Below are 19,321 nucleotides of genomic sequence, written 5' to 3'. Positions count from 1 at the left end.
CAACGTCAGTTGTTTTTCCTTTTCCTAAAAGGCACTTTTCAAACTTTTCAATCCTGGTTTGTTTTTGTTTTTTTGATAATTTTGAGCTCAACGGCGATTTTTTGAAAAGTGGTCAATTTAAAATTTTGACCGGCTATAACTTTTGAGTGAGTGAACCGATTTTAATTTTTTTTCCGCCATTCTTATTGTCTTTTCAAGTTCTTTCTAACCATGTCTAAAAAAATGGGGGTTGCCATTTGAATTTTAAAAGTTGTCCCCCTGGGGCCCCCCAGGGGGGTCCACCAAGGAAAAAACCCCCATCGAAAAATTTCCCTTTTTGAACGATGAAGAATGCCACAAACCGCGGCCTTCTATCTTTTTTTTGTTCAAAAATTATACACACTTTTCAGTTACTTTACGGACACCCAGTATGAAAGGAATGGGTGGTTAAATAATATCGAAAAAATGAGAAGACCTCAATGAGTGTAGGGGGGGGGGGGGGGGATAAAAAGTGTGTGTTATAAAATTTCCTAAAATTGCCCTAAGTCTGTTCGATCGGAATCGAACATTCTGTGACACTATGTTCCATCACAAGGAAACCAGCAAACACACATCCTCTATATTTTCAGGATTACTCAATTGCACCATTCAGTAGTAACCAAATCTGGAGAAAGTGAAGCATCAGGGTCACCTGGTTTTTTTGTAACCGAGTATTTCCTTTAAAAAAGCAATAGCAAAATCTAGATGAGATTTACAGTAGTCTTGCTTTTGACAATAGTACGGTAATAGTGATAATACTGAACAGTTGCACTGAATCCATGCAGAACAGCCCAATACTCGTCCAGCTGCCATTCAAGGAAAACAGTTATTTATAATTTTTGTAATAATCAGCTTTGGACTTTTTTTCATTCTGTGGCTTTTATTGACTTTTCTTTTATTTTATTTGATGTTGAGATAAAATAAAAGAGCCTAACCTTTGCATTACTCTTTGATTCCCAGGTGAATATCTCACCGTCTTTACATTCTTCCTCGCCGCTCGACTTAGCTGTCAAAGGCCCTCTTGTCAAAGACTTAATGAACATTGTCGGTTTTCAAATACCACCTAAACTTTCCGGAACCTCTCTGGTAAGTGTAGTTTCTGCCTCGTCAGTTGTAGAATTCTGTATTTACCAAAATGATTTTGGATAAATATGTCAAAAATAGACCCTTACACAGAATAAAAAATTGAACACTCAAGCTTAACACAGCCCTTAGTTCAGGGTAAAATTTTAGAAGCTATTTTGGCTGGCAAGCCTAATTTTTAGGTGCTAGCCAGAATTTCTGTGGCCCAAATGAATTTTTCAAATATATTACCTATTATCGTTCAAGAAACTTTTGGAGGGATACAAATTAATGGTTGCAATGTCTAATAGGTAAAGCGTTATTTGATTTTGCAAACACTATGTTTGCTATGGTCCTGCCTACAATCAGACAACACAGCCTAATTAGGGTTAGTGTTACCAAGTCGTATTTAATGTTGCCAAGTTACTTCATTCCGTAAGATTTCAAAATATGGTAATAGAAGATATTGCTCTAGGGAAAAACCATTGCAAGAAATGGTAGAGGTAAGACAATTTTTTTTTCAAACCTTCATAACTTAGCAAATTGTTTAGGAAATACTCGTATAGTAAACCTAATTGTCAATCAAAAAGTGCAGGATTTTTTTGGGTACCCCGCCAACTATTTGAAATGAAATCAACAACAATTCTCTAACTTTCTTGGTTCAAAAGTCACAGCTTCAGTCTCCATTTTTTTGGGGCAACCTATGTTCCTATATAATTTTATATTGAAGCTGGACCCTTCTCTTTTGTTGCTAAGTGACCCCTCCACTGTGCAGAAAGAGGAGCTATTCAGACCATTGCTCAAATATCAATACTGATGGAATAAATTGACCAACAATTTTTTTATTGTCATTTTTTCTTTTGTTGACAGGCTGAAGTGAAAAAGGCCTTAGGAATAAAGTCCAGTTTATGCCACGACAAAAGATTGTTCACTACCCTGATCTCAAATGCTGAACGAGAAAAGCAGATGGCTTTCACCCAAATGGAAAGCAGAGAAGATGTAAGGAGGATAATTGAATCGACGTATGTGAAAATGTCTGATGTCCAAAAAATCAGCTTCTGGTAACCCGCAAAATATTGTGGAAGCCTTTAGAAGCGGCATTTTGAAGAAAGTGAAGGCATGTGTATCTTAGTAAAGGGTTGTCGAAAAGGCACACAACTGTTCCCATCCCAACTCCCACCTAGTGCTGAGTAATTTTAAAAAAAAAAGGCACTGGACATCGGATGTTTTCTCATAAGTTGCAAAAATCTGCCCCAAATCATTATTTTCAACCCCTCAAAAACCCATATATTAGCATTAAACATTGTGTCAGACTTCCAATGACACAGAAAAAAATATTTCTTTTTTCTTCGAGGCTTCAATGAATGTTACGTGAGGGCGGAAGAAGAAAAACAATGGACATCGGACGTTTTAGCATAATTTGAGTTCGCCCCTCAAGAAATGTGTTCAGGATTCCTCAGAATACATGAAATCGAGAAATTCTATAGATTAAAGTGAAATTATTAATCTTTAAACGATACTCAATGAGAATCCCAAGGACCCTGCACACCTCTCATGGGAAGCTGCACCATGACCGATTGCCTTATGTCTTATGTCATTCGATTCTCCTCAAGATGCTGATCAAAAGTTATTATTGCGCCAACATTCTCTGATGCACCGTTTTTACAAAAAATCAAAGAGGAGATTCAATTATTCGGTGACAAAAAGCCAGAGAGATTCCTCATTTCAGTGCTCGATTGACAAGCGGCTGTGTGTCAACAAGGAAATCATGGCAATTAACCGCACCGAGCGGCAGTCTTATCTCGGATTCCACAAGCCGTTTTCCTCGACCATCCAAATCTGATTCTTGAGGAGCATAAGAACAGGAAAGTCTGAACGTCTACCGGGCGAGTGCGGGAGGGAGATAGCCCCTGAGTCGGCAGGTACAGATGAGAAGACGGACACGCGCTACGTTTTTTCCTTATTTTCATCGGGCCTGTCCTCAAATGCTTTATTTTTTTTTATTCATATTCGCCGAATAATTGAATCTTCTCTTTGACTTTTTGTGAAAACGGTGCATCGTAGAAAGTTGGCGCAATTATAACTTTTGATCAGCATCTTGAGGAGAATCGAATGACATAAGTCATAAGGCAATCGGTCTTGGTGCAGCTTCCCATAAGAGGTGTGCAGGGTCCTTTGCCCCCTCGACAAATCATGAGAACCTCCCGAAAACCCCCCAAATCGATAAAGTAGTAAAAAACTAGTTATTTTCTTTTGTTGTTCTGCTACTACCACACGATTTGAGATCAGAACTTTTTTCTCATCTGATTTCTTATCTTCAGAGGATCCTGATCAAGAATCCGAATTTGCCCCTTCGACAATTGAGGACACCGCACCAAGAACAGCCTATAACTGGAAACCGCGTTTTGAGAAAAACGCATTTAAAGTTTTGTTTTCGATGTAGTGCGCAGACTTTTCTATGCAGGTACCCTGTTTTGGTGTTTTTGGGTGACCTAACCCTTCTATTGAAGGATGCCGGGTAGATTTTGCGATACATTTTGGGTTTACACTCTAATATATTTAATTTAAAAAAGCGGTTTATAGGCCATTATTACGCCCAACAGTCATTTTGGTGGCAATATGAAGTATAAATCATTTTAAACACGTATGATTAACGCAAAATGAAAGAATATAGATAGTGAGTAAAGAAAGGGGTAACTAGCACCTTATAGGCCCTTAAGTGTATAGGCCCATTTATAGGTCGTTCTTGCACCCATCGATCCAGAGGCCTGACGTAACTCGGAAAAAAAGGTTTTTCGACCTCGAGCCGTTACCTCTCTACATTCTATCGCTACCACAGCATAGTCCAGGGTACGTAGAATCCGAAAAGCAGATGGGCGTAATAACAACCTATACGCCTATAGGCTGTTCTTGGTGCGGTGTCCTCAATTCATGGGAACCCTCTGAAAAGTGAAAACCCCCCAAGTCGAAAAAACAGTAAAAAATCTGTTATTTCCTCTTGCTGTTCAGGTAATATTGCACGTTTTGAGAGCAGAACTTTTTTTCTCACCTACTTTTTCATTTATAGAGGGTCCTAAACGAGAGCCCAAATTTGCCCTCTAGAAAATTTTGGGAACCATTCCAAAAACCCCTTCCAAAATAGAAAAAACTGTCAAAAATTGGTTGTATTCCCTTGTTTTTCGTATCGGCTAGTATTGCAAAAACCGCTGCTTCTAACTAGGCATGTGGATCTTACTTGAAAGCAGTTAAAATTGCGGCCATTTTTAATCTGATCTGAAATTTTTCTTATGAAAATTGCACTCATTGCAAGGTTCTCAAAGAAAACCCAAAATTTTCAAAATTTCGCTTCTTAATGGTTATGTGCCTGGAACTGTTTTTCAGAAATTCTTTAAGATAAGTACATCCTTCCAAATGAAAGTAGTTTCAAAACACTACAATGTCGTTTAACAAGCTTGTCCTTAGAGAGTAACGAGACGGCATCCGAGCGTTGCCAAAGATACAGTCTCCAAAATCATTTTCCAGGGTGGTGCAGCTCACGCAACCACTCCACTCACTTGCTCATCCAAGTAACAAAAACCATTGCTCTGGGTCGTATCTACTGCTTATATAACCCTCTTTCCTTTCGCATGGACCTTTTTACCTAGTATGCTTAGTTTATTTGCCCCTAAATAAAGCGTGATAATAAGGTGTGTACATGGGTATCATTAGGGGATCTTCCTCTTTAAGGGATCATTTTTGGGCATAAAGTGGTCTATTTTGAATTTTTAGGGGTCAATTACACGTGAAATTTTTCGTACTTTTCAATTCTAATGAAACCGAATCGAAATTCGATCGAGATCCCCGACTTTTAGAATCGTGAAAGGGGAGCTGGGGGGGAGGGGGGGTTTCGAGTCCATGAAATTCGGAATCCTTGGGAATGATTCCTTATTCAACCCTGCGGTTGTCGACTTCGTCCGACCTAAACTAATCGAGAAAAAGGCCTGGTACGGATGCTCTGGGACACCCTGTGTAACCAATTTTTGACAGTATTTTCGATTTTGGAAGGGGTTTCTAGAGGGGTGTACATAATTTGTCGAGGGGGTAAATCTGGGCTCTCGTTTAGGACCCTCTATAGCTGAGAAATCGGGTGAAAATAAAAGTTCTACTCCCAAAAGCGCATAAAAATCCCAAATGACTGGACTATGAATGGACATCGGACGTTTTCGCGTAATTTTGAGATTCGGCCCCCTGAATGGAGGCAGAAAACCCAAATACAGGTCAAATCCATCTACACACAGATGCACCTACCCTTGAAGACGACGTCGAGCCAAAAGAGTCAAAATCCAAAAAATGGACATCGTTTGCATATGCGATTCAATTTTACTGTCACCTTATCAATGTCATCTGCCGCCAAGTAGGATGTTTTCCATAACTTAAGGCTCTCCGAAAGATTAATCTCACAATTTTTTTACAAGTAGTTTTAATTTTTGAAGTTTCCTTACTATGGTGTTATCATTTATTTTTCACAAGAAAAAAAGGGGGCTTAAATCCTGAAAATTTCTAAAATTGACTGCCGGGTAAAATTTATTTCAAATCCCTAGGATCTAATAATCCATTTTTTTGTTACTTTTCTTTTTGATTGCAATTTTAAAAGACAAAATTGAATGATGAGATTGTTAAAAAATACTCAAGGGAAACAAAAGAGAAGCAAAAATGTGAAACAGTTCAAGCACTAGTAAAGAAGAAGGAAATTAGTGAATTTGACTCTATTTAAAAGATTTAAAAGATTATTGAAGAAGACCTGTTTGCATTACATCTCTTGAATAGTCTGTAGAAATCAGTCTTTGTGTTGACTGTAATTTGACTATGTAGTGCTTTGGTAAATATGGAATGTATGTTAAAAATATTTAATTCATTTATTCTGCAAAGGCTATCCCAGAAACATTCTTACCAATAACAAAATTTGCAGAGTCTGTTGCAGCCTACTACGTAAGAATTAAAATTCCTATTTATTTTTTAAGAGTCGTAGCTATTGAGAAAAAAACAACAATAATGAAAAAAGCAAAATAGAGGCCTCAAAAGGTTGAACATCTAGGCAATGACAACAGACATTGACCTAAATTTTTCCAAAATGACCATAACGCTGTCTGTTTTAAGCGCTGTTAAAGCTGCATGTCACCCGCAACATAGAGGCTGTTTTTTTACAGTCGTTTGGTATTTAATACCTATTTTGAAGACTCTCAATAGGTATCATAAAGATCTTGTGACAGGAGCATGCCATCATTTGTAGATACATTAAAAAATATAAGGAGATGTATCACTTACAGGGATCAACCCTTTCTTTAAAACGCATTCGAATGAGATATCAGTCTCAGCTGAGGGAGGAATATCACAAACATGGATCTCTTTCAGCAATTTGGCTCATTGAAATAGCAAAAGTACGCCTTTACTTCCTAAGAATAACTGTGGCGCAGCTACAGTGGAAACCGCATCTAACGGAAGGCATTGGGATCAGCCAAATGTTACGTCATAAGCGGGTTTCTGGTACAAGCGGTTTCTGCTCAAATGTTGAGTTCTGTGCGACAACTGTGCGGCCCGCGCCTCTCTGCGATGATTGTGTCTATCTGACGCTGCCTGATGCTTGTTGTGACAGTTAATACCTGATTTCTTGGGATCGATTTTTTTTTCGCGAGGAATCACTTTATGATAAGCGGGAGAAATGAATTGGTCAAAACAGAAAATTCTCACCCTCCGGAGGTACCTGGAAACTACTAGTTTTTGACGAATTAAAAGGATATGTGCGATGTTATCGAATAGTAAGCCCTCTACGCAATCAAATGCAATTAGAGTAAATTTAATTGGAAAAGTTGAAGAAATATTTGATGAAAAAAATTGCCCTAAATTCGGGAAGTGCTCCAAGTGCACAGCTGGTCTTAACGAGTTTAAATTTTTTGACAAGTCACAAGCAAAAACTCTTCAGGTTCTTGAAGTAGAGTGTTTACTGAGTCATATAAGCCAAAAAGAAAAAAATTCTGTCGAGCTCCTGGAAAATAAAGTCGATTTAAAGGTATTTTTGGGCTAAAATAGCCAAATTACCCATAGCAAGGCCCGTCATATTATTTAAAAAATTGTTTTCTTCCTGGGTATAATGCCCAAGTTTCTTAAACATGCATATTTTAAGCCTCCGATTACTTAAAATACCAATTTTGACCATGTGGTAAATTTTGGGGGCCTAAAATGAGCCCTCAGAGCCAAAAATTGCGTACATTTTCGAAAACTTCGGATTTTCAGGGTTTTTTTTTTTTTTTAACGTTGTTTTTTCTACAGTCGTCAATGAGTAATTCTGAAGGGCATTTTGGATTACATAATTGACATTTTGACTGTTCAGGTGACGGGGAGGGGGGGCATCAGGCTTTGCTTTGCCATTCTCACAGTTTTTGAAAACGCTTGAAAGTTCCCTATTACATTTGGAAGTTCAAAATATCCCTTTTTAATTCATTAATTACTGCTTCTGATATTATGAAATATGCAGCAGGAGTTACTGCCCCCCCCCCTTCCTCCTCACTACGAGATGCATGGAAACCTTGATCTTACTGCGCGCGCTACCAGATCCTTGCTTTTCGCGTGATGGCAGTCCGTTGTATAGTAGATCCGGGCATTTGCAATAAAACATTTGGCGGTCTTTAGCATTACATATAAATGGACATGTTTATGCTACAAGTTTATCCTGCAAATGCCTGGATCTACTATACAACGGACTGCCATCACGCGAAAAGCAAGGATCCGGTAGCGCGCGCAGTAAGATCAAGGTTTCCATGCATCTTGTAGTGAGGAGGAGGGGGGGGGGGCAGTAACTCCTGCTGCATATTTCTTAATATCAGAAGCAGTAATTTATGAATTAAAAAGGGATATTTTGGACTTCCAATGTATTAGGGAACTCTCAAGCGTTTTCGTAGCGCGCGCAGTAAGATCAAGGTTTCCATGCATCTCGTAGTGAGGAGGAAGGGGGGGGGGCAGTAACTCCTGCTGCATATTTCATAATATCAGAAGCAGTAATTAATGAATTAAAAAGGGATATTTTGAACTTCCAATGTAATAGGGAACTTTCAAGCGTTTTCAAAAACTGTGAGAATGGCAAAGCAAAGCCTGATGCCCCCCCTCCCCTTCACCTGAACAGTCAAAATGTCTATTATGTAATCGAAAATGCCCTTCAGAATTACTAATTGACGACTGTAGAAAAAACAACGTTAAAAAAAAAAAAAAAAAAACCCTGAAAATCCGAAGTTTTCGAAAATGTACGCAATTTTTGGCTCTGAGGGCTCATTTTAGGCCCCCAAAATTTACCACATGGTCAAAATTGGTATTTTAAGTAATCGGAGGCTTAAAATATGCATGTTTAAGAAACTTGGGCATTATACCCAGGAAGAAAACAATTTTTTAAATAATACGAGGTCTGTTAGATTAGAAACCGGATTTTGGTCACAACTAGCCCACAATGCGTCCGAATTAGGTTTTCTTGAGCTTTTCTGATAGCTGAAAATATACTAAAGAACGCTACGTTCACAGATTTTGTTTATTTTGATTAGTGTTTATTCTGTGTCATCTTGAATACCAGTAAGTCAGGTGCGTTTTGCGATTTTCATCATGCGATCACTGATTGAGCAAAGATTAAACATTAAATTTTGTTTTAAACTCGGTATACCTTGTATCGAAACTTTTTGTATATGCTAAGTAAAGTTTACCATGATCATTGTATGAGATGTTCCCACTGTTTTGAATGCGTTAAACTATTTAAAACTGGTCAGGAGTTCGTCAAAGATGAGGAGCATGGGAATCGACCCTCAACGGCAACTGACATTTGTCACGTGGAAGAAGTGCGGGCAAAAGTGCTTGAAAATGGTCGTTTCGAGCTTGTTGAACAGAGTAATATTTCTATAGGCTCTGTACATACAATTTTGATAGAATATGTAGACATGCATCGAGTTTCAGGTACACTTGCCCCTTGATTGTTGTCCGTTGAACGAAAATCCAACCAAATGTTAATTTCCCTTTAGCTGCTTGAACGTTCTAACAATGATCCTACATTTTTGGATAGGATAATTTTCGGTGACAATACTTCAGTGTACGGTTACGATATGGAGACGAAACTCCAATCGTCCTTGTGGGTTGAAAAATGTAGTGCAAGACCGAAAAAAGAGAGACAAGTTCGGTCAAACATAAAAATCGCAAAACACCCTTGAGGTTGCCTTACTTCAAGCCACATACCAACGAAGCTAATTAGGATTTTTCAAATTTGTGAACGTAGCGTTCTTAAATATATTTTCAGCTATCAGAAAAGCTCAAGAAAACGTAATTTGGACGCATTGTGGGCTAGTTATGACCAAAATCCGGTTTCTAATCTAACAGACCTCGTATGACGGGCCTTGCTATGGGTAATTTGGCTATTTTAGCCCAAAAATACCTTTAAATCGACTTTATTTTCCAGGAGCTCGACAGAATTTTTTTCTTTTTGGCTTAAATGACTCAGTAGACACTCTACTTCAAGAACCTGAAGAGTTTTTGCTTGTGACTCGTCAAAACATTTAAACTCGTTAAGACCAGCTGTGAGTGTTTTTCTACCATGTGAAGTGTTTGCACATGATTGTCAATGGCAGTGCGTGGAAAACCTCTGATTTGGTAATAATATGGAATGAAAAATGTAGAATCCCTGTGATACATAGTGTCCATGTTTACCCTCCTTTTCATTAGTGCATTTGACGTGGCATCAATTAGAAAGTTTTTTTCGAGAGGCGCGCTTCTCCATATGTGTGTGCGCTCTCCCATATGTTGAGAAACTCTCACAGAATTTCTTGGGAAAATCCTGTTTATTTCGGAATTTTTTCGATTTGGGACCAAAATTTTTGCGGTTAAGAAGTTAAATTTCCGTTGAGAAATATTCCATTTAAAAATGAAAAATGAGAGGAAGTCTGCAATTTTGCTAACCGAGATGCACAGTTTGGCAGTCTTAATGTTGATTTTGCTACAAGGAAAGTACACAGGAGTAAAATCTTAGTTAACATTTTGATTTCCCCCTTCAATCACCTCATCTGAATCAAAATGAAAACAATTTTTTCTGTGATTTGATCTGCCTTTGTTTTATTTTTAGAAGTAATATTTAAACATAATCTCATTTTCTCTTCTCTCTGTCAGTATTTGGATTCAATTCTGGAGGATTTGACACCAGATGATGTACGCCATCTTGTTCTGTATGAAGATGAACTAACTCAGCTTGGATCGTAAGTAGACATTTTAATCCTCAACTGAAACTAGCTGCTTCAGCTCGCTACGCTCGTTTGCGCTGCTAGCCGGTGGCTTCGCCCCCAGGACCCCCAGTCACTGGCTCCGCGAGTGATGTCGGCTCGCTTCGCGAGTCAAATATTGCTACTACGAATATTTAGTGGACTTACTGGAGGCAAATTAATAAATTCAAAAACAAAGAATAAGAAACTAGTAATGATAACCAACTACTTCTAAAAAAAGAAACATCCTTGAAAACTAAAAAACACTCCCGGAAAAAAAAAAATCAAAACACTTTGTGAAAACTTAACGGTGCGAAAGGGTGAAGATTAATTGCCGATTCTCTTGGAAGAACACATGAGCTGCTGACAAAAGTTAATTATTAATAAAACCTGTGCTGCCCCAAAAAGGAAAATTATCTTCTGAAAAATACACATCAAAATTGAGTAATTTTCATGTAAAAAAAAACTAAAGACAAAATCAAGAAAGCAAAACTCTAGACGCAGTAATAAGAAACCTGGACAAACCGAGAACTGATTATGAGCAATGCGACGGAGGAAATACGTAGCAGGTGTTCCGAGTCAGGCGACATAAGGAAAGGAGGTATACTGCCACAGGACCTGTGCCAGAGTAGAAGGGTGACACGTGTTATCGGCAAGTAGGGATGGGTTTACGTGGAGAGGGAAACGAAAAATCAGAGGGTGGGGGATCCCCCAACCATATGACTCGTCCAGCGGCCAAGATGCAAATATTTCGTTATCAAATCGAGGTAAATTTTGCAACATCGGTCTTGCAAATCGAAAAACCAAGGGATGTTGGCACATCTACAGCCTAAGAGCTTTCACTTAAAACAAATCCGAGGAAAATTGGTTGAGTAGTTTCCGAGATCGAATTAGCACAAACTGTCCAGCGACAAAAACGCAGATATTTCGTCATCAATCGAGGTAAATTTCGCAACATCTGTCTTGCAAATCGAAAAACCAAGGGATGTTGGCACATCTACAGCCTAAGAGCTTTCATTTAAAACAAATCCGAGGAAAATCGGTCCAGTAGTTTCCGAGATCGAATTAGCACAAACTGAAGGAGGACAAATAAAGCCTTAGTATATTAAATATATAAGATTTTTATTTCATCTCAAGTAAAAAGCCACCAATTAGATATCTTTTTTGTTTCTCATGCTTCTTCAGATGAGGTCAGTTGCGCTGGTCACGAAATCGTGTTTCGATGCCTAATTTTTGTGAAATTGCTGAAAAAAAAAATAGATCTGTCCAAGTAGTAACTTTCTATGTTCAATATTCACCGAGATATGGCGCTTTAAAAAATTTGGTTTTTGATGTCATCCTCCGCAGCAGAGACACCCTTGGTTTGTACCACCTTACTTTTATCCGAGTTTCACGTTGAATAACCAAATGCGTGTCTCACTGATTGATGAAAGCAAGGCACGGTGCGCTTGAACTCACTTTTAATGCGACTTGAATGTACATCAAAAATTAAGTTGGAGGTTGTAGTGGGGTACTCCCTAATGGGTTTTTGGGCAATTTCGTAATAGGTTGTCGGAGCTCCTCAAAAAATAGTCGCATTTTTGTGGTTTTTTAGGGGTAAAATAGCAAAATTGGCCTTGGGGCTACAAATTAAATCCCCTCTCCCTTATCCTTGCCTTGACCGATCTGAATTTTTAGTATGTTTTCACCTGGTATAAGATGTGACTTTTCTGAAATTTTCATGCCCATTCAAATTCTTTTGCTCCCGCGGCAGCGTTACCAAGTTGCGGACTGCAAAATATCGAATTTGATGACAAAATGAAGGTTTCGAAGTGTGATTTCCATTCAAAATCAAAAATTCAAATCGTAGGTTGTAGTGCCTCATGGGTTTTTGGCCAATTTCGAAATAGAGGGTTCGAGATTTTTGAAAAATAATTGTATTTTTGTGGTTTTTTAAGGGTAAAATAGCACACTGGGCATGGGGCGACAAATTAAACCTCTTCTCCCTCATCCCTGCCGTGACCGATCTGAACTTTTAGTATGTATTAACCTGGTATAAGATGTGACTTTTCTGAAATTTTCATGCCCATACAGAATTTTTTGCCCCCGCGGCAGCGTTGCCAAGTTGCGGACTCAAAAATATCGAATTTGATGATAAAATGAAGGTTTTGAGGTGTGATTTCCTTCAAAATTTCACGAAAAATGTGCAATCTGAGAGTTTTCGATAAGAAAAAGCATATTTGAACATTTTAGAGTTGCAGCGTTGCCAGCTTCACGATTTAAAATTCGTTAAAATGACCCGAATCGCGTTGCAACTTCAAGGTCTTGATTTTTATTTCGTTCAGAATTGGTCCTTACGGTTCTTCTACACTCTATGCATTTAAGTACCATGAAAATTATGCCATTACTTACGTGATGGGTGCAGCTAACTCAACAAGAGAGGCCGGATAAAGCGAAGATTCGGGGAGAGATCAAGCGTTTCACTACTGTTGTGGTTGACGTCATAAAGCAAATTTTTCAAAAGGTGACATCTTGGTTTATATTGGACATACAATGTTGCTGTTTTGATAGATATTATTATTACAAGAACCAAGCATCAAAACACGATTCTGTGACCAGCGCAACTGACCTATTGACAGGAAACTCTTTTAACAGTTCATTTGTATTGAAATTTAAAAATTAAGATCTCCATAGTTATCACACAAGTAGAAAATTTTGTGTCAGAGCGCTGTGAACATCTTAAAAGAATCCAAAATCAACTTCTATGTGACAAATTAATGCTTATGGTTCGCACAAAAATAAGTAGAATTAATTTTTTTTTGCTGAAGAAGGAATCTAAAAATAGCGTAGGTTAAATTAGTTATTGTCATAATCATTGTAATGAGAGTTCAGCAGATAATCAGATTTTAGTCCCAAAAAAATCACCTTACCTTTTAGTCCCACCGTGGGACTAACACGGCAGTAGCTAAAAACTGTTTTGAAAAATTCAGAACGTTGAAAAAATTTCCGTACAGCAAAGCACTCAGAAAAATTTAACAACTAATTTCACTTTCACAGACTTGAGTCTATTAAGTGCAAAAAGGTGAAAATGAAAAATATAGAAAATATTAATTAGTCGCTTCAGAGTTGAATTGGGAAACATTTGACGTAACCAATGTGTTTGATGTAAAATTTCGGTGAGAAATATATTGCTGAACTTTTTACCTTGTCGAGTGGCGCATCAGAAGGACATATTTTTTTTTTCATGAATTTTCATGAGCAATAGACAATTTAACCCTGGCAAGGTTGGTGAGCAATTTTTATTCTTTTTTGTAGGAACAGGGACTACATCTTACCCATTACTCTAAAATCGTATGAATTTGTAAGCTTCTGGTTGTTGGAGAAGCCTCATTTTTTTAACCAATCAGAAGCTAGGGTTTTGTCACAATGGACCAGTGGACAAGGTACGAATTGAAGCATTCTGATCCTTTTTTTTAAACCAAAGTTTCACTTAGAACACAATTCGCGCAGCAAAAACTACTAAAATCAACTCCTGACTGAGATATCCAATGTTTCTTAAAATGTATATTCAAACCTGCCGCTCATGAAAAAACCAAAGTCTATGTGAGTCACATTGTACACTATTCGTTACTGTAACAGTCGCTGTGGTATGAATGTATAGAAACATCAATCTCAGTGCTGTGGCTCTGCTGTTGCAAGTTTTCAACACTCTGAACGACACAATCAAGACTGTAGTAGAGTGCAATTAGATTCAAGTAGACAATTGTTTTTCCGGTGAGTGGGGAATCTAAAATTCCCTTAACCAATGTCAATTGAAAACGTTAATATCTTTGTCATGAGTTGTTTTCAGTAAGTTTTGCCGAGCAAATAATGTTCTATGTGAAATTCTGGTTCAGAAATCTATGATTTTGTTTATATGAATTGCATATATGTTTCTCTAGTTACACACCTTCACTTGTCTCTTGTTCTCTTCGCCGACATGAACGCTTCTATGATCTCCTAACTATTTTTCGTTATTTCATTCATTTTTTCCTTTGTCCCTACAAGAAACATGTATCAGAATTCTTAACTTCATACCTTGTGTACTGGTCCATTGATCTATTGATAATTAATTCACTGAAAATCCATCGGTTAGAAATCAATTCCTTTTTGCTTAGATAAATAGATTGCTGTAAAGCAAATCATACAGGGTTATCCAAAAGTCCAGGACCTCCCTTATAACTTTTGAACAGTAAATTCTAGAGATTTCAAATCTGGGGAATTTTCCTTGGTCAAAGGGAACTATTTTTTGACCCCCTTTTTTTCAAATAGGAACCTCTATCTTGTGATGTATCATGCTAAAGGGCTTGAATAAAGAAAATTTTTGGCGCAAACCGATTGTCAATATCTCAATTTTTAAGAAAATGGCGACCTAAAAATGGTGGGTTACCCAAAAGTCCAGACCCCTCCCCCAGCTCATAACTTTGGAACCATGAATGATAGGGATTTGAAATTTGGGGAATGTTCCTTGGTCAAAGGGAACTACTTTTTGGGGTACCTAAAATTTTGGGAGGCAGAGCTAGGGCAAGTCAAAAAACATCGACTTTCGAATTTCAAAAACGTATAGGGGGGGAAAGTTGCGCCTAGGCATCAAACTAAAGTGTGCCAAAGCGTTCTTAAGATCCCGTAAAACGTTTTTTGTTCAGGTCATTCTTTGTACCTCCTCGGGGGCAAGAAAAAGATGACTCTTGGCTTTCATTCATCACTTCAAAAACCTTAAATATTTCAACTCTTTTGTTTAAGTATTTAAGTTGTTATTGATACGAGAGTTCACAAAATTTTTACTTATTAAATTTTTTTGATTTAATTAATTAATCATTAAATATCATTAATTATTATTATTATTATGGATATTATTAGTTTTATTTAATTATTTTATTTGAATATTTAATTGATTAAAGGTTAAATTTGTTACTTTGCCTGATTTAAATTAAAATGAACAATAATAAAGTAAGAAGTCTTGAATAAATAAACGTTTAATTAGCAATACAAGTTCAGTACGTGAACCAAAGAGTTGAAATATTTAAGGTTGTGATGAATGGGAGCCAAGAGTCATTTTTTTCTTGCCCCCGAGGAGGTACAAAGAATGACCTGAACAAAAAACGTTTTACGGGATCTTATTCTGCCATGAAAAGAGTCCCTGAAAATTGAAGGGTCAAATTTTTGCGTGGTTGCCAAGTCCCTTAAATACATTGTCAAAAATCGCTGAAAAGTCGCTAAAAATCGTGTTTTTCTGGCTTTGTGAGGGCCCTGCGGAGGTAGAAAAACGTCCCCCAGCAAAATAATTATTATATCCTCTTATTCTACAATAAAAAGAAAGCCCGATTTTTTACATGCTTGCCAAGTCGTGCAAAAAAATAGCGAAAATAGATGTGATTTCGGCCAAATCGAGCGATTCGGCCCAACTGTGAGCTCGCAAATGGGAAAAAAACCGCCCGCAATCGAAAAATTAGTATTTTTCCGTAATCATCTATATAAATGGTTCCTAAAAACCAAAAATTGACTTTTTGCGTGGTTGCCAAGTCACCTACAAAAATCGATAAGATCGTTGAAAAATGCGAGGCGCATTCGGCCGCAATCGCGTTTTCTGCATTTTTAAGGGCATGTGGGGGCACAAAAAATAGTTTGATCTAAAAACTAATTAGCACACCTTTAATAACTACTAGTAGTGAGTTAATACTCCAAAAAACAGGGCTCTGGCGAATCTTTATTATGCTTAAATAGTGCGATGAAATCGCGAAAAACAGCTTGAATCACGTGATTTTTTGACACAAACTGCAGAAGAGGCACCCCAATAAATTTTTTTTTCGAGGAACGCTTTGGCACACTTTAGTTTGATGCCTAGGCGCAACTTTTCCCCCCTATACGTTTTTGAAATTCGAAAGTCGATGTTTTTTGACTCGCCCTCCGGCAGGCCCTAACTTATTTTTAGGTAGATTTCAAAGAAATATCTACCTATTGCAGACGGTACGACCTCGTAATTTTCGGGGGTTTTCGCTCAAAGAGCATCGATGCTGAAGCCCTGAGTTGAAAAATGTAGGTGGTAAAAAAAGTACGATATATATTTATATATTTATATGTATATAACTGGGATCTAACGAACCTTTGCGACCGTTTTTTTCCAGAACTATCCATACGATCAAAACGAAACTAAGCATGGTTCTTCACTGCTATGAGGTCTAGATCAAGTTTCATTTTTGGTGAAAATCGGCCCATCCCTTAGTTCAGTAAAATCAACGTTACTGGGGGATGATTTTTCGAACTCATCCGATCTTAGTCGGTGATACCTAAAAAAACTGGTCTCATCGTGGCCTTCAAAACATCCTATATTCACCTACCCTCTAAAACCACCCCTTATCCAGAAAATCTTAAGTTCAAAGGGGGATGATTTTTCGAACTCGTCCGATCTTAGTCGACGATACCTCAAAAAACTTGTCTCGTCGTGACCTTTAAAACAACCTTTATTCACTTACCCTCTAAAACCACCCCTTATCCAGAAAATCTCAAGTCCAAAGGGGTATGTTTTTTCGAACTCGTTCGATCTTAGTTGGTGATACCTCAAAAAACTGGTCTCGTCGTAACCTTCAAAACAACCTATATTCACCTACCCTCTAAAACCACCCCTTATCCAGAAAATCTCAAGTCCAAAGGGGTATGATTTTTCGAACTCGTCCGATCTTAGTCGGTGATACCTCAAAACACGTATTTTCCGCCATTTTCGGCCACAATTTTGTTAAAAATTGAGATATGGACTATTGGTTTTAGCTAAATGGTTTTTTTAAAGCCCTCTTGCATGATGTATCACAAGATAGGGGTTCCCATTTTATAAAAAAATTAGGGTCCGCTCCCCCTCAGGGGGCCGTATCCCAAAATTTTGGGTACGCCAAAAAGTAGTTCCCTTTGACCAAGGAACATTCCTGAAATTTCAAATTTCTAGCATTTTTTGTTTACAAGTTATAAGGGGGTTCCTGGACTTTTGGATAACCCTGTATAATAAACATTTTACAAAAAATCAATTTATCAAAGAGCCTTTCAACGTATTCTTCTTGCATGTCCTTCTTTTCTTCTCTCTAACTCGGTCTCTTGTAAATTGATTTCAAGTTCATTTAGTTTGAATAATTTAACCTCTCAATCTACAGCAATATTGATTTTGTTGACCACCTGATATTGGTAGTTAAAATGAAAATGATGGTTTGGTGTCCTCAGAGTCGCACCACTGATGCAATATTCTTTCTTTCTGTTCAGAGGGATTGAAGTAACGTTTGAATTTCTTGAAATGGTCAAATCAGGATTTGCATAGGAAAGGTAAATCTTTTTCAGGATGGGAAATGGTTTGCTCTCTCATGTTCTGCGTTTTTGACTAATTCTTTTTTTGCCTCTAGTTTCCAGAAAGTGTTTCCAACGCCAACCACTTATGAATACCACAACTTCTTTGAGGCTCCTAGGTACTACAATAAACTCTTTGATGCTTGGGAAGTTCGTTACCACAAAAATCGAAGTTTAGGTATGTAGACGAAGTCTCATTGTGTTTAGATGTTTAAAGAGAGGAATCAAGCTTTAAAAGCACAGAGAGTTTTTTTTCTGCCTGGGCACAACTACGAAATCTTTGAAGAAAGAATTAATGCTCAAATTTTTACAAGTTAATAGTTCGTAATTACATTATATTTGTATTGAGTTATTGTTAGAAAAGTGCCTGCCCATTGCCTCCTGTAATTTTTGAAGTTTCGCATCTCGCATGGGGCACTAGTTATTACTGCAGTCAAACCTCACTAACTCGGAACCTGCATAAGTCGTAAACCCCACTAACTTGGTAATCCTGGCTCAGTCCCGTTTTTTCGCCCATTTAAGCAAATCTAAAATGTCCGCATAACTCGGAATCAGCTTACTTGGAAAACCTGCTAACTTGTAAAACTTAGCCCCAAACTTAAAAAAATCTCATATAAAGTTTAGCCAACTCAGAGCTTTACTCATTGGTCTCTCATCTTCATTATTCCCATACCCATCCGCAAATTTGTTTCGTTGCTCAAAATGAAGGAGGAGTATGTTACAGCGCTGCAGTACAGTGACGATTTGACTGAAGTCAACCTCAAATAAACAGAAGCCTCTGTTGTACCTACTCCACTCCATGACGTCAGGATACCCTAGGCTTTTATCTTAAACCTCCTGCTAGAGAAGTCATAAATCATTAGCCTCGGACTCATTTTGTCAGTCGGTTTCAGTATGAGCTCTTTCGGCTTTGAAGTTAGAAGAATGACTGAATTACTACCTTCAATGGCCTTTTCAGTGGGTAAAGCTTCTTATTCTGTGATTCCAGTAGCAGTTGTGAAGGCTTGATGTGGAGTAATTCTGCCGCATTCTTAGAGCAAAATCCGAAATTGCAGAATGAAATACTACAAAGTCTGCTTAGCTTGGAAAGTCTGCTAAGGTGAAATAAACTCTTGGTCCAGATGCATTCTGAGTTAGTGAAGTTTGACTTTCCTGAATTTTTTTTACAAATAGTCCGGGTTCTTATGTTCAAAAGAAGCTTTCCGTGGAACAGTAAGTGAAGCAAGTGTGGAAAATGTCTTAACCTCTTCATTTCAATGCCAGGTTCTTACGTTCAAAAAAAGCTTCATGTGGAACGGTAAGTGAAGCCCAGTGTGGAAAATGTCTTAATCTCTTCATTTCGATGCGTAAAAAAAGAATTTCGATGTTGTCAAGCTCAATTTTGCGTCCAACCCTCCAAAATCAAGATGGCGGCCAAAATTCAGGCTGGGGGGGAGGGTGAAAATTATGGAATTTGTTTTTGATGTCATGATTGGGATCAATTTGTATGTAATTTTGGTCCTAAAGTCCGAATTTGAGGTCCAAAATACTCTCCGACCCAAAGGGATGCCCCATATCTAAGATGGCTGCCAAAATTTCTACGATTGGGTCAAAACCGCGATAGGTATGTAAAAATGCAAAGTAGGGTGTCCTTGGTAGGG

The 19,321-nt window shown here is 37.8% G+C and overlaps 1 protein-coding gene across 12 annotated transcripts in view; it reads left to right on the top strand.

The window, feature by feature from the left end:
• Window positions 1-19,321, top strand: part of LOC109038658 (tubulin monoglutamylase TTLL4) — a 91,684-nt gene that overhangs the window by 44,831 nt on the left and 27,532 nt on the right. For all 12 annotated transcript variants that reach the window (XM_019053791.2, XM_019053792.2, XM_072301021.1 and 9 more), the window contains 4 exons: window positions 979-1,104; window positions 1,951-2,079; window positions 10,249-10,334; window positions 17,738-17,859. In XM_019053791.2, the coding sequence (XP_018909336.2) occupies window positions 979-1,104; window positions 1,951-2,079; window positions 10,249-10,334; window positions 17,738-17,859 (463 nt within the window). The remainder of the gene's footprint in view (window positions 1-978; window positions 1,105-1,950; window positions 2,080-10,248; window positions 10,335-17,737; window positions 17,860-19,321) is intronic.

Source organism: Bemisia tabaci, chromosome 5 (genome assembly GCF_918797505.1).
Source record: "Bemisia tabaci chromosome 5, PGI_BMITA_v3".
Taxonomy (NCBI): Eukaryota; Metazoa; Arthropoda; class Insecta; order Hemiptera; family Aleyrodidae; genus Bemisia; species Bemisia tabaci.
Note: the sequence above shows the minus strand (reverse complement) of the source record. Positions and strands in the feature narration are given on the sequence as shown.